Source organism: Anoplophora glabripennis, unplaced genomic scaffold, assembly GCF_000390285.2.
Source record: "Anoplophora glabripennis isolate ALB-LARVAE unplaced genomic scaffold, Agla_2.0 scaffold379, whole genome shotgun sequence".
Classification (NCBI taxonomy): Eukaryota; Metazoa; Arthropoda; class Insecta; order Coleoptera; family Cerambycidae; genus Anoplophora; species Anoplophora glabripennis.
In genome coordinates, this window is record NW_019416487.1 from 134,431 (window position 1) to 160,575 (window position 26,145).

Genomic DNA, 26,145 nt, shown 5'->3' on the forward strand with positions numbered 1-26,145 from the left:
AAGTAAACAATTTTATATGTAGGACTAAGCAAGTAAATGTTATAAGAATATTTACATGTGGAATTATATATAAAAAAGATAGTATTTTCGTAGATTTCAGTACCTAAAACCTTAATGGTTTGATCGTTTTTTGCACCTGTTTATTCGTTTTACTGCGGCCGGCGTCTTTGAAAATACTCAGGTGGCATGACATAACATTCCTATTATTTGATAAGCTTTAGATTATTCAGTTATTAAATGTTTGAAATTATTTGTCTTTGCGGAAAACACTATTTAAAGAATATGGGGCCCTTAACAGCTTGACGTTCGTGCTTGTCACTTGTCACTTTTTCTCTTTACTTTTCAAAATGTTTATTATTGATATTTGTTATTGTGCACGTTGCAGACTTGTCCTACGGAAAAAATGTAAACAGCTATTGTGAAACATTTAGTAAATTTCAAGACAATTTTAGCTCGAGTATTTATGAATCTCTTAAAACAATAAGAACGTTTAATCAAATTATGAATTTGAAAAATATGTAACTAAAGTACATAAAGATTCACGGCATCCAAATAATCATACGTTTTTTAAAATAATTGAAGTACTTACAAAAAAGCAAAATTCAGTAAGTTTTAAACGCACAATTACAAAACAAATTACAACATATGCTCGAAATGTCCACCACCATTTTCGATGCACACACGACACCTTCGAATGCAATTTTCGCGCACTCGCTGGAAAACATCTCAAGAAAAGGAAATAGTGGTACGCAAAAAACACTCTGACACGGTCGAATCCAGATACCAACTGAATTGCGTATTGCTGGACACCTTGGTACCTCGTGTTAATAAACCGCCGCGCTATTGTCATTTTGCTCGATATGAATTTTATCGAATTTTAAATTTATTACAACGATAATTATTTTTTAGAGTGTTTAGATAAAGAAGTTCAAAAAAGTGATAAACATTCTATTTTATGGTATTCTATGCACGCAGTCAATATTCCTTAATTAATCGAACTTTTGTACCTCAAGTTGGAAATGGTTGTTTGGGACCCATGTCATTACGGTTTTTTGTTTATTTTAATGTATTCTATCGTCTGTTAAAATTAAGGCAGTCACACTTCTAACACCTTGTATTTCAACGCCTCCTTGATGCTGGTAGTGTAGTTCCTCGCCCTTATGCTGAAGTATTAGTAGTCAAACGTCCAACACACTGTTTCGTGTATACTTGTTTATAAACGTAATTAAATTTAATGTATGTTGTACTGGCCGCACGTTTCAATAACCATATAATCGTCATCGGGCGAAGCCTAAAAACGAATCCGACTAAGAGCGCCGTTTTTATTTACAGGTCGCAGACAGGGACACGCTGACCTCTGTGGCCGCGAGATTCGACACCACACCCTCGGAACTGACCAAGCTTAACAGGTTAGCGACGCCCTATATCTTTCCGGGGCAACAGCTCTACGTACCCAACAGGGAAAGTGCAGAGAATGAATCGGAAGGTTCCACGCCAGTAGAGGACTCGCACGATGATCTACCGCCCGAAGAAAAAGGTAAGAAACAAAAAAAAAAGGTTTTTTTAATTGTTTATGTTTATCAGTTTATGGTATTAATTTTTTTTTAGTCCAGATGCAGGGTTTTCGGTGTGTATCTCTACTAATCTCTCGAAAGTTTCCTATCATTTTTTCCTAATGTTCCCCCTATCGAAGATAATCAGTCCCTAAGGGTGTACATCGAGATTTACGTTTCAAATTCTAATTTTGAAACCACCTTGCGAACTTTTTTAACGCATATCTGTCAAAAGATATATGTTGGATATCTTGTAATAGAAAATGTCCGGTTTTAAATCAAACCATTGAGGCTTATGTGAAATATACTACGCCAAAATTTCATTAAAATATACAAGGTGCTTTCAAAGTTAGAACCCAAAACGTAAATCTCCTTTTGAAATCCATATCTCTATTAATAAGTATGTATTAGATAAAGAGTTGTAGAATTACGTTGACTTACTTACCGAACATCCTGTATATGGCTTTTCCGCGTGCGGTCGCAATACTCTACGCAGTTTTTTGTCGATCCTTACCAATATAAAGCTAATAAATCTTACTTAAACATATTGTTCTCGTTACCCTAATTTAAGCCGTTGCGTATGTGTAATTGACCATTAACCTAAACCCATACATATGTTTTTTTTTCTAAGCGTTGTTGTGACTGGCGCTATTTTTGATCGTTTAAAACTTATAGCAAGCAATCGCACGGAAAATATTCAATGAAATTTTTCCGTTTTATCCTATACCGAAAAAAGCATATCGTCGTTATCATACACTTGCTAGCACTTTTTCGTTTTACCGTTTGCGACACTTTCTCGGAAACATTTTTATGCGCTTAGGCTTGGATAATATTATCTTTATTTTCATAAGTTACGTATGCGGTGCATAGCAGAGTAAGCAAATAACACAGAATGTCGCTCTACGGCAAATGTGCAAATAGCGACCCGATATGTCCAGATGCAGTCGTTTGCATTGTGAGAAATAGTTTGTTTAAAAATGCGGTTTATTATTTTTCTTGACTGATAAAAACGAATACGTGTTTATTTATTACTGTATTTTATGTATTTGGGCATTGCAACCTTTCGAAATATGACTTCTGAAAAGTAGTAAATGTAATTTAAATTAGTTGGACGCCTTTACATTATAATAGGTAGTTTCCATTTGGATTCAACGAGCAAAAAATATCGACTTCTTTTCGATTTTTTTTAAACTTTGAGCTACTACTTACTACTTTGAATTTTACGAGACATTTTTTCAAAATATGCAGAATTTCATCAGCTTTTACCTGATTTTTTCAGAATGACATTAAAATTTTCTTGAGATAAATGAGAAAAACAGAATAAAGTAATTTTTTTTCAAAAACTCGACTTTATATTTCCACCAAATTTGGATGTGTTTTTCAAGGCCAAATAAGCTATATGCGCTTCCACAGGATGATTTGGGTCAAAATGACGGCCACATCAAAAAAATATGGCTTTTGGAAACCGTATCTCCCGAACGGAACAAGTTGGTATATTGCCGCTTGGCTAAAAGATAGCTTATTTGGCCTTGAAAAACATATCCAAATTTGGTGAAAATAAAAGGTGGGGTTTTTGAAAAAAATTTTTGAAAATAAATAACTCCGTTTTTCTCATTTATCTCAGAAAGTTTTAAAGCAATTTGAATTCTGAAAAAAACAGGTAAAATCTGATGAAATTCTGCACATTTAAAAAAAAAAACGTTTCGATAGGATGATTTAGGACACTTGAAAAAAATATGCATTTTCGAAACCGTGTCTCCCGAACGAAGCAAGATGGCATATTGCTGCTTGGCTAAAAGATGGCTTATTCGACCTTGAAGAATATTTACAAATTTGGTGAAAATAAAAGGTGGGGTTTTAGGCTATTGATTATGTCTTAAAAAGCAGGGTACTAAGAAACTACAACGTTGATGGGTTTTTATTACATGAATCGTTCAAATGGTTATTCAGAAAGAAAACTGCGGAATGGGGTGAAAATGCAACCCTTACGGTTTTTTGAGTATATCTCGAAAACAAAGCAAAATTTGAGGGTATTGCATAGGAAAAATTTTGTAGATAATGACATTTTCTATCGAAATAGCTTATTTAAACAATTTAAAAATTGTATTTACTGCAAAATACCGAAATAACTTATTTAAAAAAATTAAAAAATTTATTTACTGCAAAATATATTGAAAACAATTAACAAAAAAATGCAAAAAATTCAATTTTTTGTTTTTTTTTTACTTGTATGCAAATAATTTTTTCTGAGCAGATACGTATAAGCATTCCTTCATAGAAAAAAAAGTATATAAAATTTCCTACAAATTGATGGGTTATAAAAGTTTTTGCGATGAAAATAGACTTAGAGTTATAGTCGTTCAAACTTTGCCATTTTTTCGGTTGAATTGAATTTTTTGCATTTTTTTGTTAAATTGTTTTTAATATATTTTCCAGTAAATACATTTTTAAATTTTTTTAAATAAGTTATTTCGGTAGAAAATCTCATTATCCACAAAAAATTTTTCCTATGCAATACCCTCAAATTTTGCTTCGTTTCCGAGATATACTCAAAAAACCGTAAGACTTGCATGTTCACCCCTATCTACAATTTCCACCCTCTAATTTAATAGCACTCCGCGGTTTTTTCATTCTAAATAACCATTTGAACGATTCATGCAATAAAAACCCATCAACGTTGTAGTTTCATACCATATGACATAATCAATAGCCTATTTTTGAGAAAATAAATTTTGAAAATAATAACTTCGTTTTTCTCATTTATCTCAAGTTTTAAAACAATTTGAATTCTGAAAGAACTAATTCAGTTGATGAAATTCTGCACATTTCGGAAAAAAAACGTTTCGATAGGATGATTTGGACCAAAATGACGGCTACTTGAAAAAAATATGCATTTTCAGTTTCGGAATAGCGCTGTTACGATGTGAATTTTGACATGGCGTCATAGAGCTCGAAACATTTTTTTTGGGAATACAAAAAAACACGGGTCTCGAAAAATTAAAAGTATATTAACATCCCAAAGTTTCAAAAAAATCGAAGAGGTCTATTTTTTTTTACTCGTTGAATCCATATACCTAGAAACTACCATTAAAGTATAAATAAATATTAGTTGTCTGAGCACTGTTTTTGGTAAATCTGGCGTTGTGGAATCCAAATTGGCTTCATGCCCCTTTCTTGTCACTAGAAAACATTTTGAAAATAAGTACACATTCCCTCGGAACGAGCCGTTTGCGTCTTCTTTATTTTTATTTATTGCAGGTCACGAAAACGTGGCTTACGATATAGATCTTTCAACATTTTTACACACACTTTATCTTTTTACTAGGCACCTATAAGTAATGGAAATGGTAGCCGTTTGCAATAATAAACATGGTAAAAATACCGGCTGTTAGAATTTAATAGCAAATTTTAGTGTACCTGTATTTCTAAATATTTATAAACATGAAACTTTCTTTGTACAGAGTAAATCATGATTTTGATTTGTGGAAGCTTTGGTTAAATTTTTGGCATCTACATGCGATTCACTCTGTAAAAAAAACACTTACTCGACTTTAAAGTACGTTATCGTTAAATTAACCCATTTTAATAAATAGGTACAGCTGGTTTTATACAATTATTGAGGATGTAATTAATCTACTTCTGTTTCATGTTTTGTTAGTTGACCTTGTATAGTAATGTACAACATACAGGGTGAGTCAATTTTAACGTCGTAGCGGAAAAAACGTGGTAGTAGTTTTGCAATTAAGTAGCAAGTTTTTCATACGAATATTTTTCAAAAAATGCATTTTCTTCGCTATACAGGATGGTGAAATTTAAAAAAATTTAAAAAAAAACAAATATTTTTTATATTTTTCCAACTAACGCACTAAAAGTACCTACACTTCGTATCTCGATAGGTTGCCTTAATATGCTTTAATATCAACTCCCTTAAACAACCAATGGCGTAAATATGAGTAAAATGGCTTTATTTAATTCGAAAAAAGTATCATTTAAAAATGTTTTGCATTTTACCATAGAACTTTTAATTCTTAATAAAAAAGTCTTCAAGTCTTCATATTATTTTTTAACTGTCATACTTTCGTGACAAATACAATTTTTCTCATGCCAAAAACAACTTTGATATTGGTCTCGTCTCGTCAACTTTTCATGTCATCTTCATCAGTCAATACGAGTTTTTTGTCGCAGTACTGTTGTTTGTATTTCAGCACCAATTTATGCATAGACTTTTGATCACAAACATAGTCTCTTTGATATTTTATTAACTCGCAGTTGTTGAGCTTTGTTTTCTTTCCTTCTTTTAGAAACATTTCAGGTACCTAACGTTTCCTGATTATTGTTTTAGTAACACAAAACTAAGCAACTGATAGTTGGGAAACAAAATATTTAAACGAAGGTAAATACTGCATATTATCGAAGTACAAATGACGCAAAGTGACATTAACATAGATATGACGTAATTCGCTTTGATTGGTGTTCAACCTATCATGGCGGTTTGCTGTATTTTGTAGTTTTATTTTATAAAAAATATCAATCTCGCTCATAATATAAAAATAAACACGTTTTTTATCATCCATGAATCATATTTCACTAGATAAATACATAATTTTAGTGATTTTTGCTTACTGTCATCATGCTTATTGTCGTTAATAACATACTAACCTATCTTTATAACGAGCGTTCAAATAAAAACGTGGTCGAAGTTGGCTCTGACACATTGGACGTAGGGCGTAGCTTATAGCGACCAACTTAACCTCATTTCTCAACGAGCTGTATAGCAGCTGTCAGTTTCAATAACAAAGCGGCAATACAGCGCTTTAACAGATGACGTTTAAGTTCATTTGCTATACGCTACGCCCTACGTCCAAATTTTCAGAACCAATTTGACCACGTTTTTATTTGAACGCTCGTTAGTTTGGTTTTCATGTCGTGTATTACAAAGTGATCTAGAATTTTGAGTGCTGTGGTGGGTTAACATTATTGTCAATTAGTGAAGAAATGCCGTTTTTGGTAGTACCATAGAAAAAGTAAAGACATCATGTTCATTTTACAAATGATGAAAACTTTTAAAAAATCTGTACTGAAACTTTGCGGGCTTAAATATATATTTTACACAAAAAATGTTAAGATTTGTTCGAGGCATTTTAAAACGTCATAATGTACTTGTAATTAGCTCGAGGCTAGAGACCATGATTAATAAAATAGTCGTAAGTTTTCGTCAAATAATATGTCGAAATCCAAGAAAAATGTTGAAAAGTCTCCACAAGTATTATCGATTAGTGTTGATAATACTGAATGATAATATGTAATTATTGTGATATTCAAACCAATTTCTATTTATGACATGTAAACAATTAGTATAAACTTGAACCACTTAAATCACTCTCCACGTGACGTCATGCGCCAAGCCACCGGTTTTAGTTCACGGGATCACGACATCTAACTGTTATTTCCAAAAGTACTCTCGGGACCCAAGTTAAATCTGACTCACCCTCTATATTTACATGTTTTGCCGACAGGAACAAAGCGACTATCGGAAACGATAGAGGAAGTAGGGAGTCTATATTAACGCGGGCCCTCGAACATATGTTCGAAATGTTCGACCTTGTTCAACACTTTTTACTATTTTATTAGCTTATCGCTGAAATGCACGTAGAATTGGAAAAGGCGCGATAAAAATGTTATCTACGGCTCGACCGCAATAACGTTCACGACCAAAACGCTCAAACTAACACATTTTAAGCCGAGGAAGGCGGCAGTACACGTCGCGCCTCCTCGCCGGCTATTATAAATAAACACATTTCGGGCGGCGCGCTCGCCTTGGCCCAGTACGAAACGATGTTCTCCACGACCCTGCGATTTTTTTCAGAACTCCTGGAGAACCTGCGGCCGGTCAGCCCCAAGCCCGGCCACGTGGAGAGGGTCCGGACGCCCTCCTGCACCCAGGGCTCCAGCACCGAGACCGACGACCAAGAATCCGCCGTGTTCAGGGAGCGCTTCCTGAAGATCAACGTGCGCCACATCACCGACGGCCAGGGGGTGGTGGGGGGCGTGCTCCTGGTCACCCCCAACGCCGTCATGTTCGATCCTAACGTGTCCGATCCCCTGGTGATCGAGCACGGGCCGGAGGCGTACGGCGTCATAGCGCCGATGGAGTTCGTGGTGAACGCTGCCATCTACAACGACATAGCACACATGAGGGTGGGGCACGTGGAGTCGAGCTCGGGGGAGAAGCCCGAGATCTACTACCCTAAGGCGGACAAGGAGCCGGATTCGTTGATGGTCAAGGACGAGACGTTTCCTGAACTAGGTAAGGTTTTTGACGGAAATATAAAAAAAGTTTCTGTTGGCTTTAATTCTTAAAAGAGAAAAAAGGCTCTAGGTGTACAGGATGTTTTTAAATGCCATTATTCCATGGCTAGAAATTGGCCTCAATGATTTGGGATCGAGGGGGATTATCCCTCTTTATCCTGCCTCATCTCGTGTAGGCCTGGACAGCCTTCGTAGGTGGGCCCCATCCGTCGTCTACCCCGACCGCAAATGCGGCCGGTGTAGGCGCTTTGTGGGACCTCCTTTTGTCCTGGCTGGGCCCCGCCGGCGGTTTTTAAATGAAGTAGCAAAAATTATACGCCTGAATTTAAAGTTAAAAATATGTCAGTTTAAACTTGGCAAAAGATTTCATTTTTTTTCCAAGTAACTTTTCTATGTTTTGTTCGATTTCAGTGGTCTTGGGTTTGCCAGTACATATTTGTATATAGATATCACGTTTTGAACTTTGTAGTTACCTAAATAATGTAACTGCATTTACAGAAGTAGGAAAACCGGGAAAATTTAAGAAAATAATAATAATAGACTAATATTTTATTTGCAACGACAAAAAGAATAAAAAAACTTAAATTTTCGTTAGTAAATATAACTAAAGAAATAAAATTTCAGTTGTCTATAACTAATAAAAAGACCAAATTAAAACTGAGCTCGAAAGAAAAAATACTTTGAAATTCACTTAAACAGGGTTCTTCAGATTCCGTGTCTGATACTTCTGATTCCAGAGCAACGTGCTTTTCGGCAGAGTCCATACCAATCCAGAAAACCTGACATTTTCAGGGGAATTTTGTTTCTGTGGTGGATGGATTTTTTTTTAAATGTAAATCTTCGCCGGTCTTTATTTTGAGATGCTGCTACTGGATGTTGCGTTGCTGAAAAATGCTTTTGTTACTCCATCACTTCGATTCTACAGCATCTTATCTGTGCAGCCTGCTCTATTGTATGTTTGTTAGTCCCAGTCACAGTCGCGAAATCGAATATTATTCCGACAGATTTTCAAAGGCATAGGCATTATTGGCTAAACTTAAAATTAAGTTTAAAAAATTTCAATTTTTTTGTAAGTTTATTTTTACGTTTGGCTTCTTAGGTATTTTTATATGGAATATGGAATTGTTTTTTCTATAACAAAGTTCTTAAAAAGTCTATAAGAAAATTATTTCCTGATTTTTATGGTTTTATTGCAAAGGTGCCTAAAAAAAATGGAAAATGTAAATCTAAATTAAGTTCATATAAATTAATTCTACAGAATTTAACCAATGGCTTCATCATGTTTTTGAAAATATATATTTTTAATTTTTGGCTGATTAAAATAATGTAATATTTTTCCTAAACTAAACCTCTAAATATGCTTTTATTTTTTTGCAGATATCTACAATTTCAGCTTCTATATTGTCCCAAAAGTAAAGATTATTCAGTTTTTTTGTTTCTTATAAATATTTTCTTATTTCTAATAGTTTTCGCGTAATTTTACGATAAATATTTGTATTACCTATCATCGATACAAATCTGTCATAAAAAATTTGATTATATTTTTATGAAATATAAATTAATGTTTTATAGAGTTCAAAAATTTGTAATCGAATATCCTTTCACAATAATTATTCCAAATTGTCACTATTTTTAGTAACACATAATTTTTTAAATCATTCATCAAATTCTTCTAATTTAATGCTCCCTATATGTATAAGAATAATCACACAGATTCAAATTTGATAAAGTTATGATTTAGAGAATCGAAATCGCAATAATTTTCATGAAACAATATCTATTACATACAATTTTCTCAACTCTAAAAAACCTTAATTTAGTTTTTAACATCAAGTAAATTAAATTTTCGAAGAAGGTAAAATTAAATGTGTACAGGAGGTACACTAGCAATAAAAAAATAATGGCTAGAAAAAATAAAAAAAATTACAAGAAAAAATTTGAAAGTGGCTTATTTTTTCTTAATAACTCTACCCACAAAAAGCATATTTTTTTAGGGGATATTCTCATTTCTGTAAAGTAAATGCAATTATTTCAATTACGACATCAAAAAATGGCACCTATATTCGCGAATGCAGCTAAGAGCTCGCCCTCTGGCGGTGACAAGTGATACTAGCGAAACAAGGTAAATATTTCTTCAGTGTGTGACATTTCGTTTTGTATTTTATTTAAAACTGTATTTAGTGTTCGTTTTTTGAACACTGTTATTTTAAGAAAATAGTGTGAGGAAAATTTCAGCAATTATGGATAGAAAGAAGAAACTGTCAAACTATTATTGTTCAGTTCAAGGTTGCTCTTCATGGTCCAAGAAAAATCCAGAATTAAGTTTTCATCAAACCATTGAAGAAATTTTCAAAATATTATTGCCGGTAGATAATACTCCCTGAATTTCATGAGGGTTGTTAGTAAGTAAGGGCACTAGTCTGCAGACATAATATACATTTCTAAATTTAAATTAACTTTGCTCAATTTTCCCATATAGTACCACATGATCAGCCTTAAAAACTGCCTCTCCTTCTAATATACAACAAAAGTTTTCGTTATCATATATGTAAATAGGAAATGTATTCCACAACGGATAAGTTCATAGTTATAACTTAATAAAATGTACATTACATTGTAATGCTAGAGACAAATAAAGTAGACATAAATACTTGCCTTAAAATTTATTTATGAAATATTTGAAACCTATAAAATAACACACAAGTGAAATAACCGCAGTCTGATAACAAAATTACTAATAATAATGGCAAATAAGACAAATGTTGTTCAAATAAATGTGTAAACGCGAACGGCAATGTCAAAATTACCTTGTTTCGGAGCTTACTGCTTTCGCCGCTTGGTGTGCTTGCATCTTAAAAATTATCGCGAATAGAAGAATGTACTAGCATGTCAAATATCATTTTAACTGTGACTTCCTCTAGCGGCTAAAAGCAATAACTAAATAGAGACAAGTTTAGTTAAATATTATTTTTAACCTTAGATTAATTTTAAAATCATCCTGTATACACTATTTTCTGCGCTCCGGGGCCAGGATTGGCCAAAATTTATTTCAATTATTTTATATACTGCTTTGACGTATGTCGGAAACATTAAATCTAAATATCGCGTGATAATACCCTCTAACAGCTGTCAAAGTACGTTGACAACCATTTGAGTAGCATTTCCTTTTATTAGAGTATTAAAAGGAAATTTAATTCCTGAGGGGCACAAAAATGTTTCCCTTTCGACGTTGAATGCCATGGTAGCTAACCGTATCGATATTTTCTGTGTAGTTACCGGAGATGACGCGGAGTCCGTCTGTTCGTGTACAGAGAGGGAGGGCGATGCCTTCCCCAAAGCCTTCGATAGAGATCTCGTCACCCCGACCAACCTCGAAGACGCCGAGGTCCAACAGAGGGCGTTAGAGGAGAGGAGAAAATCATTATTGGACCACCATTGGGCGATACCGTCTAGGGACAGGCAGTAAGTGTTTGTTTCGATTTTTTTTGGTGGTTAAAAGTAACCGTTACTGTCTAAATTATAAAACCATAATTTTAGTATATTTTAGTCTATTCCTGTGGCACAATTTTTATTACTAACTGTTCCAGTATTCCACTAAACTGACAGATATAAACAAGGTCAATAGTCAGAACCTGTTTAAGATCAAATAGATACCTATTTGCACAAAAAAATAATGCATGTAACTATGTTGATTGGAAAATCCAATTGTCTCCTAACTTGAACTATCAACCAATTTCCCAATTATCGAAGAGACTAGGGCGACCTCTATTGGAGGACGTGGAATCATTGGATTTATAGAATCTCCCTTAAAAAATTGGTGCAATGCAATGATTTTCATAATTTTTGGCTTAGCGATGTCACACGTAAAATAAAATTTCAAATTAAAATAATAAAAATATTTCCGATTTAAGTGAACTAATTCCTTCACATCGAATATTAAAAAAATACATATTATTAAGAAAAAAACATTTCAATTTTATTTGCTGTTGAAGGGAAACCATCAAAATTTGTATAAATCTTCAATTTTTGAAAACCAATAAGTTCATGTATAAAAAAAAAATTTTAAACAAGCTTTAAGTGACATCATTTTATTTTCGTATTCTTCTCAGCAAACCCTTTCATTTGATACCTACATCATGGGGGTGCATACAAAATAATTGGTCCGCCATATTGGATTTAGAATGACATCACTTAGCTAACCATGCATTGTCATCCAAACTAAATGTGTATGTAAAATTTCAGCTCAGACGATTGGGGATAACTTTTAAAATTCAGTTGCAAAATTTGACCCATACTAACAAGAGAAGTAAAATAAAAGCTTGTAATAAAAAGATAAACATTAGGTCTGTTTTTTACTATTTCCCCTCACATAAAATGTACAAGGAAAGGTGCATTGCTTTTTTATCACACAATAATCGGACCTACTCTACTACTCCATTAACTCAATATTGTCTCCCCCACCTAACCTCAAAACAGTTTATAATATGCACTACAATATAAAGAAAATTATTTAAAACGGCATTTTGTAATATAATTACCCTTTTAATAGTTGCAAAAATGATTGATGGTAATAATGTAACTGTTGTTAAACGATATACAGTGAGCGGCAAAAGTATGGAATATATTTATTTCAAAATCAGATGTTCGTTATTTGAAAAATCGCTCGGACCAGTCGAATTATATTTTTAGTTGCGCATTTTCTGAAGCAATTTTCATTTATCAAAGATAGGTTATGTTACATAAAAAATGATCAGAATTCCATGGAGAATTGAATAAAAATGCAAAAAAGTGGGGTTTCCATTTAAAAAAGGTGGCCTTGATTTTGTAACTTTTTTTGGGCCACCCTGTACAAACTGTAACTCTTGGTTACGTTCTAGGTCCATAGATACAGATGAAATGCCCGTACTGTCGGCCCCGCCCGTAGCCGAGGAGCACATCGACGAGGAAGAAAACAGCTTGGCTAAGGAAAGCTGCCACGATTCAGGGATCGACATTAGGGAGACTAGTTTGCCCCCCGTTGTACCTATCCCCACCAAAAAGGTACGTTCTGATCTTAACGTATGCCCCGAATTATCCGTACTTATAAACGTTCCCGTTTGATATAGCAGTATAGCGATGCGGACATAGTCCTGTCGAAGGAATGGGTGCCTCCGATCACCATAGCTCCTACAAATGTGAGTATGGGTAACGAGTCGGAAAGTCCCGCGAGGAAGAAAACGAACTCGGTGTCGTTTAGTTTGGATTCCAGTTCGGACGCCGACATGGGCGTCACGCCCCTGTCGACGAGCAACCTGGAAACCAAGGATGATGTTGAAAAGGCTGATACTAGAAAAAATAAGGTAAGGAACGATTGTTACGTGATAAATGTTATTTAAAAAAAATTTTGTCGATAAACAGCAAATTTTTCAAAAATTATAATTTTTTTTTTATGTAGAAGTAGAATTTTTTTTATCTAATGTTATTGTGGCATCCAAAGATGGCCGACGAAAGAATAAGCTGTTTGAATGAAGACATGTTTCGAGTGTGGGTATAACCTACAAAATATATGTCATCAACATCTTAAATGTGACAGCTATTCAACGCCTACTGGCTCAAAGCATTACTTTGTACCTACTGAGGTAGGTCGTTTTGTGAAAAATAACCTATAAAGTACATGTCATACTTCAAATGTCACTGCTATTCAACGCCTACTGGTTAAAAACTTTTCTTTGTAACTACTGAAGTATGTCATTTTCTGAAATATAACCTATAAAGTACATGTCACATGTTAAATGTCACTGCCATTCAACGCCTACTGGTTGAAAACATTACTTTGTAGCTACTGAAGTAGGTCGTTTTGTGAGACATAACCTATAAAGTATATGTCATATGTTAAATGTCATTACTGCTAACTGCTACTACTGCCAACTGTCACCAATCACTACTTTGTCCCAGCTCTGTGAGACATAACCTACAAAATATATGTCCTTTCTTAAATGTCATTGCTACATAGTGCCTACTAACACAAAGCATTACTTTGTACCTACTGACATTGCACCTACAGATCAGTAGGTCACTTGTGCTAGTAGGTACAAATTAATACTTCGTACCAGTAGGCACCTACGACAGTAGGTACAAATCAATGCTTTGTGATAGTAGGCATTGAGTATAGAACTGACACTTGCCCACAAATTTTGAAGTTTGTGGGAACCGTCACTATTTTTCCGTAGTCAAACCGCCGCAGTGTAACAACTTTTGTTTTTCAGATGTTAAAAAGACTGTCATATCCCCTATCATGGATGGAAACCCTCGGCGGCGAAAAAGACGACGATAAACCCCCTAGTCATCCTCAGTCGGCGGCAGACGTTCACCATTCGTCTGTTTTCTCCAAGGTGTTCTCGAGGTTGGTACACGAGCTTTGCATTTACTAGTCCGTTTGTACGTTCTCCTAATCCGTAACACCGTATACTAACTTATTGGCGTTTGTGGCGTAATCCTAAACGATTTTTAGTTGTTTTTAGCGGTTATATAGCGGGGCGTGATGCGTGGAGATTGTCGGATAGAGCCCGAAATAGGGAATGTCTTTGTCGCAGGGAGGAGAAGGTGTCGAAAAGAAGGAGGAGTTTTCGATACCGATTTAGCGGTGTTTCAAGTTGGGGACGGAGTATTAGGATTAGGTGGAGTTTTCCGGGTTGCGTGGCAAGGTGGTAAAGGTGTATGTTTGGTAGAGTAGAACGTGTGAGTTTGTGGAATCGTTTTAATTTTTTGGGTCGTTTCCAATTTAACTTTGATTTGGATGTTAAGAGACGTTATATAATATGCATAGTTATAAAATTGTTTCTATACAGGATGTTCTATGAGAAACTGTACAAACTTTAAAAATAAACTAAAAAAACTTTAAAAATAAACTAAAAGGATCTACCTTTGAAAGAAGGCGGTATTTATATGGAGGTTACCTTTGACCTCTAGAAAGAAGATTTTTTCAAATTTCTTCGTTAAAACTGGATTTTGTTTTTCATACCCTGTTCCTGTATGACCGTAAAAAACAGCTGTTTTTTTCGCTCGCCTAACGCACTGCCATATTACATCAGGTGGATTGTTATCTAGACTGACATTCACAAACTAAACACAGTGCTTTAAAAATAATAAATACTTTTTATATAAAAATATTTTCCAAAACCAGATTAGTATTTTTTACCTGAGGAATATTCCCTTATAATCTTGTGCACTTTCTCATAGAACATCCAGTATTATTTGTAGTTTGCTTTCTGTTCTGTAGTTTGTGGGTTCTTACACTTTGAAGTTAAAATTAATGACTTAAATTTTAACTTTTAAAAATAATATTTGTTTTTTTTTACCTAAAAACCAAGTCGTTTCAAACTTAAATGCTAATTTTTAAATTTCATATTGCTGCTTGAAATTTTTTAAATTTGAAATAACATTGCCAGATTGAACTAAAAATTTCGATTTAGCTTTAAATTTCAAGTTCTAATTTGAAATTTCATGTTAACTCAAATTTTTTAATAACTCGAAATATCATAAATTGACATTTCAATTTTAAATCTTGAATTTTCAAATTTGAATTACAATTTTTGAAGTAGACTTCGAAATTTTGGGTTTCAAACACTAATTTCAAATTCAAACTCAAAATTTAAATGTTAAATTTTGTAATCGAACCTAAAATTTTTGAATTTTCAAATTGAATTTGAAATCTTATAATACAGAAAATTTTGAAGAAATTGGTGGACCAAAAAAAAAGTTACGGCTTTTCTACATTTTCGTAGACAATTTCAATTAAAAAAAAAACTATTTTTTATTTGTTTGAAAAAACACCATTTCATTTAATGGTTATGAAGAGATTATTTTAGTATTTTTGACACCGCTTCCTTATGTTTTCAAAGAGTGAATTTGTATTTTCGAATTTGAGCTTAAGATTTCAATTTGAAACTCGAAATTTTGAATGCGAGCTCAAATTCAAATGCTAAATTTTAAATTCCAGTTTCAAATTAACTTGAAATTTGAATTTAAAATTTTCGAGGTTGAACTAGAAATTTCAATATTAAGCTTTAAATTTCAAGTTCTAATTTGAAATTTGATGTCAAAACTCGAAATTTTACTCGAAATTTCATAAATTTGAACTACATAATATATTTCGAGCTTGAAACTTTCATTTCGAATTTTAAAGCTTGAAATTTAAAATTTGAATTGCAATTAGTGAGGTAGACTTCGAAATTTCAAGTTTCAAACTTAAACACTAATTCCAAATTCTGACCAAAATTTTGATTTTGAATTTTAAATTTCATATCGACTGGAAATTTCAAATTTGAATTTAAAATTTTATGAACGATTTTTTAATTTTCAAATCAAATTTGAAATCTTTTAATACAGAAAATTCTACTTCCTTATGTCTTTAAAGACTGAATTTGTATTTTCAAATTTAAGCTTGAGATTTCAGTTGGAAACTTGAAATTTTGAATTCGATTTCAAAATTGGTTGTTTGAAATTCAAATGCTAAATTTGAAATTTCAATTACAAATTGATTTTTAAAATATCAAATTTGAATTTAAAATTTCGAGGTTGAACTAGAAATTTCGATTTTAAGATTTAAATTTCAAGTTCTAATTTGAAATTTCATGTTAAAACTTGAAATTTTTAATATAAACCCGAACAAATTCAAACTCTATGTATATATCGAACTTGAAACTCATTTCGACTTTTAAATCTTGAAATTTAAAATTTGTATTGCAATTAGTGAGGTAGACTTCGAAATTTCGTGTTTCAAACTTACACTAATTCCAAATTCTAACTCAAAATTTGGATCTTGAAATTTTAATATTGAATTTTAAATTTCGTATTGACTAGAAATTTCAAATTTTAATTTAAAATTTTGTGACCGAAATTGAAATTTTTGAATTTTCGAGTCGAATTTGAAATCTTATAATAATAAAGAAAATTCCGCTTCCTTATGTTTTTAAAGACTGAATTTGTATGTTCGAATCTAAGCTTGAAATTTCAATTTGAAACTCGAAAATTTGAATTTTAGCTCAAAATTGGATGTTTCAAATTTTAATCCTATATATATAATTCCTGTTCCAAATTAACTTTTGAAATTTCAAATTTAAATGTAAAATTTCGAGGTTGAATCTGAAATTTCCAGTTCAATTTGAATTTTCATGCCACAACTAAAAAATTTTGAGTTTGAACTTGAACTTTTATCAAATTCAAACATTCAATTTCAAATTCATACCCGAAATTTTGACCTTGAAATTTTAACTTCCAAATTTGAAATTTCGTATCGACAGAATTTTTTTTTTTTTGACCAATATCAAAACCAAAATATCACAGTTAAGTTGAAGGTTCTCGGCAATTTTTCTGTTAAAAAATCATCCAAATTTGATTTAAATTTGTCTTTCCTGTTCCAAATTTTTTTCACAGAAAAACTTACATATTCTACAGAATGTTCAAAATATATGTGCTCCTTTCAGATTTGGTCTGTATACTTTTGACTTCTGAATTTTTGCTAATACCGGAACATTGAGAAGAATAAAATTAAATAACTTCTCATCCCACCAAAAGCGTTTAAAAAACTCTGATTTAACGGAACTATTACCCTTCGATTCTGTTCTCTATCAAAAAACGACAAACCTCCCACATCACAAACCGCCAATAAGTTACACCTCTATCGGTACCAAAGCCTAACCCTCAGCCCGAGCCATTAACTACCTCTCTACTAACGCCTGCCCAGCTCGCCCATTCACCTGGTCGACTTCGGCACCGGGCTGTTCCACAAGACTCCCTCGGAAGACAGCGGCTCCTCGGGAGGGCCCCATTCCAGCGGCAGCGGGGGTCCTCCCCTCACCGACTCGCCACGTACCAACGGTTCCGGCACCTCCACTGGCAGCAGCTTCTTCCCCACCAACATCATCAGCTCGGTGGGGGCAATGGGGGCCCAGGTCGGCGCCCAAGTGGGGGCGATGGGGGCCCAGGTGGGGGCCTCGGTTGGGGCCATGGGGGCGACGGTCGGCGCCATGGGCGCCCAAGTGGGGGCGTCGGTGGGGGCCGTAGGGTATGTGTGTGTCGTTGCTTTGCACGTGGTGTAGAGGAATAGAGGTTGTAAATGACGGACGACGGTGTTCAGAAACTGGACAAAAGATTTTCGAGGGTGATTGTACTCGTAAAAATACATAACCTCAAAATTATTTATTTTTCAGTAATATTTTTTTCAGTCGCATGATTTTTTTCCTGTTTGACACAGAAATACCAAAACTTTGACAAGAAATTTAACCACAACTTTTTTTATTTGTTAATCATTAAAAAATCTTACAAAACTGTCTCCTACTTTTTAAAAAAACTGCAATTTTGCATGATTTTTCCCTCATTTACAACCTCGACACTGTCGTACACAACAAACACACACACAGATTGAAACAAAACACTAATTCTCCCGCTTATCTAGCCAGCACGCCAGGATTGTTTGTTAGCCGCATTGTCTTATAATTTCGTTAACACTACAAGTCGCCTTAGGCGCCATCTATTGTCGTTTCTCGGGAATGTACACTCGATTCTTTTTTCAGACGTTCCTCCGTTGGGACTTTCATAAGACAGCCAACAGATGGGAGCTCCAAGTCCAAAGCGCCACCCCCGAAACTGGACTACAGGTCGATGGTGTCGGTGGAAGATATGCCGGAGTTGTTCGTCTCGTTTGACAGTAAGTCGATGTTTTTTTTATTTGTTTAATTAAATTATTTCATTGGTAATCTATAATCGAAAAGTTTCTGTGGATATTCAATTCTTGATAAAGAAAAATAAGGATTTTTTGTATTAATTCACTTCTCGAACCATCTTACACCACTAACATCTTTTTTGGCTACAGAGTAACTAGCGCATCGCGAATAGATGCAGTTCACATAAATTTTACTGAAAATATACATGATCGACATCAATTTCACAAGTTGACAAAATTGGCACCGCCTAAAATATCCATTGGCTGTAGGGGTAGTTCGTTTTTAGATAATCTTAAGGCAACTTCTTCATTTTGTAAATTAATAGCCGCATCAAGAATATGCAAGAAATAAGAAAAAGTTATGAAAACCGAGAAATAAAAAACACATATTTTGGCAAATTTCAAGTTTAAACACAAAATTCCAAATTTGAACCCAAAATTTGAAATTTGAATTCAAAGTTCTGAGTTTGAAGTCTACAAAAGCATGTGTAGACCATATATTTAGTTTTATTTACCAAATTTTTAATTTCCAGTTCATTTTTATTGAAACTCAAAATTTGGGTTGAAACTTCAGTTTTCGACACAAAATTTATAATTCTGGCTCGAAATATGAAGCTTAAATTCGAAGATTTGAGTTCTTTGAAAGCTTAAAAAGTCCATGTATTTGACAAATTATACATTGATTGGTATTGACCTTGAAATTTCAAATTTAAATTTAAAATTTGAAATTTTATGTGATACATTTGAAACTTGAAATTTTGTGTTCCTAATTTTGAATTCAAACACTAAATTTTAAATTCAAAGTTGAATTTAAAATGTTTCAATTTCCAATTTGAAGTTTCGTGTGAAAATTAAAAATTTTTAATGTAACTTGAATTTCTACATTGCAAATTTTAATTTTGATATTCATTTCAAATTTTAAATTTTGTATTAACTTGAAATTTCGAGTTTAAGCCTGAAATTTTGAGTTTCAGTGAAATTTAAAAATTAACTTTCAAATTCACTCAAAATTTGGCTATTGAAATTTCATTGAGGAATGCGAAACTTCATATTAATTCAAATTTGACTTTAAAATTTCAAAATTGACTTGAAATATCGAGTTTAAATTCCACGTTTGACCGAAGTTTTGTGTTTAAATTCGAAATTTGGAATTTGGTCTTGAAATTACGTGTTTGAGGTAGAAATTTAGTAAATAAAATAAATGCATGACCTTTTCCTATGCTTTCATAGAATTCAAATTCAAATCTTCCAGATCAAATTTGAAATTCTGTTACAACTTGAAATTTGAACAACAAATTTCGCTGTTAAATTCAAAAACTAAATTTTAAATTCATATTTAAAATTTTGAAGTTGAACTTGACATCATGAGTAATTTTGAAATTTTGAATATGAAGTTTTGTGTGAAAATTTAAAATTTTTAATATAATTTAAATTTCTATATTGCAAATATAATAAATGTATGACCTTTTCTTATGCTTTCGTAGAATTCAAATTCAAATCTACCAGATCAAATTTGAAATTTTGTTACAACTCGAAATTTTGTTATTTAAATTCAAAAACTGAATTTTAAATTCATATTTAAAATTTTGAAGTTGAACTTGACATCATGAGTAATTTTGAAATTTCGAATTTAAAGGTTTGTGTTAAAACTCGAAATTTTAAATTTGGACTTGAAATTTTGTGTTTGAACTAGAAATTCGGTAACCTAAAAAAAATATACGGTTTTCTACAATTTCGACTTAAAAAACACACTTTTATTTGTTTAAGAAAATATATCTATAAAACTGTCTAAGTTGTCTTAATTTTAAACTTTTTCAGGAACGCTCATGTGTTATCATTTCATTTAATCGTTATTAAGGGATCTGTTAGTATTTCCAGCACTGGACATAGTTGTTTCCATTTTTCGTTTTTTAAAATAATCTGGACATATTTTCAATATTATTTTTAAAAATATATACAAAATTACTTCAGTCCTTAGGCAGAAGCTTTAAATCTATTGAAGAGATAATTTTTTAAGATGTTATTTCACAATTTGTTAAAAAAAACCGTAACAGATCTCTTATAATGCGAACACCATGTCATTGTACTATTAAAAATTGTTCCAGCATTATTGAAAATTGCACAGGATGCACGCAATTTTGGAAAAGAGTATATTTTCTGTTATACATATCACGTCCGTTAGAATTTGACAATGTGAACAAGTATAATATGACGGATGGAATAAACTATTTAAAATATTCCAACGGAAATTATGTACAAAACTTTTACTCAATGGAGGTTACTCCTGTACATTTTTCAGTCGTGCTTGTCGCATATCATTCATAACTAAATAGCTAGAGCTAGCTACTAGTGTCTCATGCGTTTTGTCTTTCTTTTTTTATCGCTGCAGTTCGTTCTCCCAATTATGGGCTAGATTCTTTTGGTAGGTTCTGCATGCTCCGCAATTGCATGAACACCCCATATACAGGCTGTAACTTTAAGTGGGGGTAAGCTTTTTAGGGGTAATACTACTTATTCCCCTAAATACGAACCTGAAATTCTTAAAATGCACTTTAATACTTATGTACACCGCCACTACAATATTCATACGTGAATTGTAGGCAACCTACAGTGCAACTGAAGGGAGATAGTGCGAGTCAACGGCGACGAAGCGAAGGGCGTAAGTTGTTCCGCACTTGGGGACAGTACATTTAACTGTGAATTTGAATGTTTTTCATCGCTGGAAGCCATAAACAGACAGGAGTTTTTGCAACAGAATTTGAAAAAATAAACTATTGATACGTGTTCTTAAAGATCAAAGGAAGCCTCTGTATAAATATGACCCCCACTCAAAGTTACACCCTGTATTTGCCTACACCCAACACTCCACACCTTGACACTACAGTGAATTCATAATTTAAATTTTTCTAACCTCACTTGCCGTTTGGCCTCCAAGATTGACAAATGCCTTCATGAAACAGAAATTAAGAAACAAGCGAGGTTCTAAGTACGATGTCCTCCAATTTTCTCAGTAACGGTTCCCAAAATTTAAACAGAATTACTATTCTTCTTCTTCTTCTTGATATTAATAACAGAGGGGGCTCTCGTTCACGCGTTAACTTTGCGTTCTAGAGCTGATCCCGAGGCCGGCGAGGTCCTGCGAGGATCCCCCGTTGTACCTCCGCCTGAGGATGGGCAAGCCCCTCAACAAGCCCATTCCAAAGTCCACGCCCCTGATGTCGTACGGCAAGAAGAAGATGAGGCCCGAGTATTGGTTTAGCGTGCCCAAGAACCGGGTGGACGAGTTGTACAAATTCATTCAGGGCTGGGTGCCCCATCTCTACGGGGAGCTGGACGAGGAGAAGGTGAGTCTTATGCCTGTGTCATATTTTTTCGACGTTTGTACTTTTTTATCGAAAACAAAATATTTTTATCATCATTTTGTTGAGGGGTAAAAATAAGATCTTTGATTGTTGTTAAATCTTGTCGTTCTTGATTCTTGCACATGTATATTTTTTTTGATAATGTCACGTGGAAATTTAACAATGAGGGCACACAAACACAACATATCGCTGCTAAATACTGAAATAAATAACTTAAAGGTTATACGCTTACAGTACACTCAGATGACCACTTTTGCTGTTCTTTTAACTCTTCCAACACTGGGTGGCAGTAACTGTGCAGTGGTAATTTCTTTTTTATTCTTCAAATATGCTTAATTTTATGGTCCTGGTGCGATAATTTGATAGATCTATATTAGGGTGGCCCAAAATAAACAATTTTTTTTTCGTGTATTGTGAAAATATGTTAATCATGTTTTAAGAGTCCCCTCAAAAAATCAACTCAAAAAAAAGTTTTTTTTGAGGTCGCTCAAGATTTTAAAAAATTTCCAAAATCGTCATAAATTGAATTTTTTTAAATTTTTCTTCTGTTTTTGAAAAAAATCAAATGAAATAAATGAAAAAAAAAATGAAAAATGAAATGAAAAAATGAAAAAAAAATCAAATTGATATTTTAAGTTCCAAAGGTCACTCATAATTATTTTAACTTTCTCAAAGTAGTGTACCTAATGTTTTCGAGTGACCTCTAAAAATAAATATCAACGAACTAATAATTTTTTTTATTGAATTTGATGAAAAGAATAGAAATAAATCACGAGACACTTAAAAAATTTCTCGAGGCAAAATTTAATTTTTTAAAATTTAAGTGTGATTTATTTCTATTCTTTTGTTCATTAAATTCAATAAAAAAAAATATTAGTTCGTTGATATTTATTTCTAGAGGTTGCTCGAAAACATTTTAGGTACATTACTTTTCAAGTTAAAATAATTATGTGACCTTTAGAAATTAAAATGTCGATTTGAAATTTTCAGAATCGAAATTTTTTTTAACCTAGAAAATGATAAAATAGCGAGAAAAAAATTTTAAAAAATAATACAAATTTACTATTTTGGAAATTTTTAAAAATTTTGAGCGACCTCTAAAAATTTTTTTTTTTGAGCTGATTTTTTTTGGGGGGGGGCTCTTAAAACACGATAAACTAATATATTTTCACAAGAGACGCAAAAAAAATTTTCGGTATTTTGGGCCACCCTAATCTATTTAGCAATTTTTTCAATCGACTGGGAACCCATTAACATCAACACCAAATATAGTAATTCGGTATTTAAAAATAAAATCAAAATGTTTGGAAAATTGAATAAAAATTAGAAGTAGAAAAAACAAAAACAAAAAAAAAACCAAAAAAATTAAAAATAAATAAAAATAAAAAACGGAAAAACAACCCTTCGAATAAATTTGGTAAATAATATAGATTTTGAGTCTGTTTTTAGCTGAAATTGTTCAAATTTTTATAATTTATCAAATGAAATTTTATCCATCTAAATATCTACTTATTTTTCTTGTGAATTTGAAAATAAGTTTCAAGGGTTTGAGGTTAGTCTTTTATGGACATAGTATAGGTTTGAGATTTAGAAATACGAAATATTAGGTCCAGAATAGAGTTTTCAAGGAGTCGCATTCTTTGGTTTGGAAAATATCCTTCCTTTGACTTTCTAGCTTAGATTTCTTGGATTTGAGGTTAGATATTCAAGAATAGTGGTTAGGGGCTTCAAAAATTAAAAAATATAAGTTTAAGAAAATAGTTTTCAAGGACTTTTATTCTTTGGTGTGGAACATATACATTCTGTGAATTTCTGACTCATGTTTTTTAATCTAAAGTTGGGTTTTGAGGGTTTGAGGTTAGGTTTTGAAGAGTTTGAGGTTAGGTTCTTATAGGTTAGGAAATATAAGCACAAAAATAGTTTTCAAGTAATTATACCCATAGATTTAGAAAAGAGTCAGTGCATTACTTTGAGGTTAGGTTCGAAGAATTTGAGGTTGTTTTTTTGGGTTCAAGTTTAAGGTCGAAAAAAAAGTATTATTAAACTACAAGATTATTTTTGTTGTTTAATCAAGCTCAAATACGGAATAATTTTTTTAATTTTTTATTTTTAAATACCGAATACTCGATTTAAAAAATTTCTATATAGATATATTGAATTATCGCGCCAGAGTAATAAAATTAAGCATATTTGAAGAAGAATAAAAAGAAATTACCACTGTACGGTTAAAATAGCCGAGTGCGTAGAATTTGTAGGACATTTCCACACTTTGCGGCGGCCTGGATTTTCATGTAAATGAATTTTTCTTGAAAAATTATGGCATTCTGGGTAACTAACTGGGTCATGTATAATGCAAATATTTTGAAAAAATATAAAAAAAAATGGGGAACAAAGCCTCGTTATTGTTTATCCGCGAGAAGTTGAAGCTCTGATAGTAGACAAGATAAAGCCTCAATAAACATTATACACCCACGTAGAGCATAATATTTCGAATTAGTACACGATAAAAACATCTATTTTAATATACATCATGTTTAAGTGTTTTATTTTAATATTTACGAGCGTAATTATTATTATGTTACGAGATACTTTTATTACAACATTCACATTAATTATTTATATTTTATATTAATATTCAGTATTCTCCGGCGACTTTTAATTTTCTCGGCATTTTCAAGCTGTGTTGCAAGCGTCTATTGTTTTAACGTGTCGAAATACAAAAGATTGTTGAATGTGTAATTTGTGTTATTTATTGAAATACAAAAATTTCTACTCCAGGATACAGCATGTTTTCACCTATACAGGGTGTCCCGAAATTCATGCAACAAAATTTGGTCATAGATTCTTAAGACAAATTTAGGGGACCCGTATTTTTTTCTTTTTGTCTACTAGCCGGAGTTACAGCCCCTTTAAATATGCCCCTAAGAAGTCTTTTTTATATCTCAAAACCATGTTGTACGAGAATCACTAAATTTGGTACACAGGGGTGAATTTAGTGATTCTCGTACAACATGGTCCTGAGATATAAAAAAAGATTATTCTTAGGAGGCTGTAACTCCGAAAGAGGGGGCCACTTGGCAAAATTAAAAAATAAGTAAAATGTGTCTTAAGAATCTGTGACCAAATTTTTTTTGCATGAATTTCGGGACACCCTGCATATGAAATTACGAAGGTGGATTTTTTATTTAAAAAATAGGTGTACTTTACTCTGTAAACTTTCTTATCTCCGAAGGCTCACTCTTGGCGATACAGGGTGTTCTGAAACAATTAAATATCTTTGATATATCTCAGAAAATTGCATGTATATTTGAAATATAATTTTATTTTACTTACAGAAAAAAAGCAAATACTTCAAATTGCTTTATGATGTATGAAACCTCTTCAAAATAAAACAAAATAATTCAAAACAGCCTTGGAATACATAAAAAAAATTTCAGGACGTAACACCAAACATCAAAATGCTTCACAGTCCATTAAAATTTCTTGAACCTACTTTAAAATCTTTCAAAAATTATCTTCCGGTTTTTTTTTAGGTACCTATTTTGAAATTTTTAGAAATTTCCAATGCATTTCTAATAACATTTTGTTGTATTCTGCGATTTTTGTTACATTTTGGAGGTGTTTCGAGTATTTATTATATGCATGAGCGTAGGTAGATTTTTTTTTGTAGGGGTGGGTCCAGGCCTAAAAAAAATATATTTTTTTTAATGTATGCTCTAACAGGTCACGTAATCACCGACCTACCGCTATAAAATTTCAAAACCTAAACACATTTTGAAACTTTGAAACTTACAGCATGCAGCAACAATTAGGGAGGCCGCGGATTTTAACAGAATTAAATTATGAATACGAGACGGTGTCAGGTGAATTGCACTGCTTTGGGAATTTGTAGAAAAATTATTTTAGTACTTTTAACAAATAATAGTGGACGTAGGAGCATTTACAATTTTTTTTCTCGTTTGTTATGCCATATATTTAGCAACACAAAAAGAAATTGTACTTTTTATGCGACATATGTTGTATATGTCCGTTGTATTTTTGCCTCCTGATGGTCAAGAATCCGATGTCAGAATTGAGCTATCACATCATCAGGAATTTCCTAACCTTAGAAAACAGGTCAAAAATAGCAAAAAAAAGTGCCAAGAAAATAAGAAATTTGTAAATCTGATCTCGGATTCGTGATCAGTGACCCCGAAAACCCCCGTATACCAAATTTGGC

At 32.7% G+C, this 26,145-nt stretch overlaps 1 protein-coding gene across 7 annotated transcripts in view; it reads left to right on the plus strand.

Moving 5' to 3' along the window:
- Positions 1-26,145, plus strand: part of LOC108906190 (oxidation resistance protein 1) — a 129,343-nt gene that overhangs the window by 82,170 nt on the left and 21,028 nt on the right. For 5 of the 7 annotated variants that reach the window (XM_023454708.1, XM_023454710.1, XM_023454712.1 and 2 more), the window contains 8 exons: positions 1,333-1,537; positions 7,420-7,860; positions 11,135-11,324; positions 12,740-12,902; positions 12,968-13,201; positions 14,108-14,244; positions 18,416-18,549; positions 21,676-21,908. In XM_023454708.1, coding sequence (XP_023310476.1) covers positions 1,333-1,537; positions 7,420-7,860; positions 11,135-11,324; positions 12,740-12,902; positions 12,968-13,201; positions 14,108-14,244; positions 18,416-18,549; positions 21,676-21,908 — 1,737 coding nt within the window. Of the gene's footprint in view, positions 1-1,332; positions 1,538-7,419; positions 7,861-11,134; positions 11,325-12,739; positions 12,903-12,967; positions 13,202-14,107; positions 14,245-17,586; positions 17,908-18,415; positions 18,550-21,675; positions 21,909-26,145 lie in introns of all 7 variants that reach the window. The other 2 variants (XM_023454715.1, XM_023454709.1) reach the window with 2 other exon arrangements.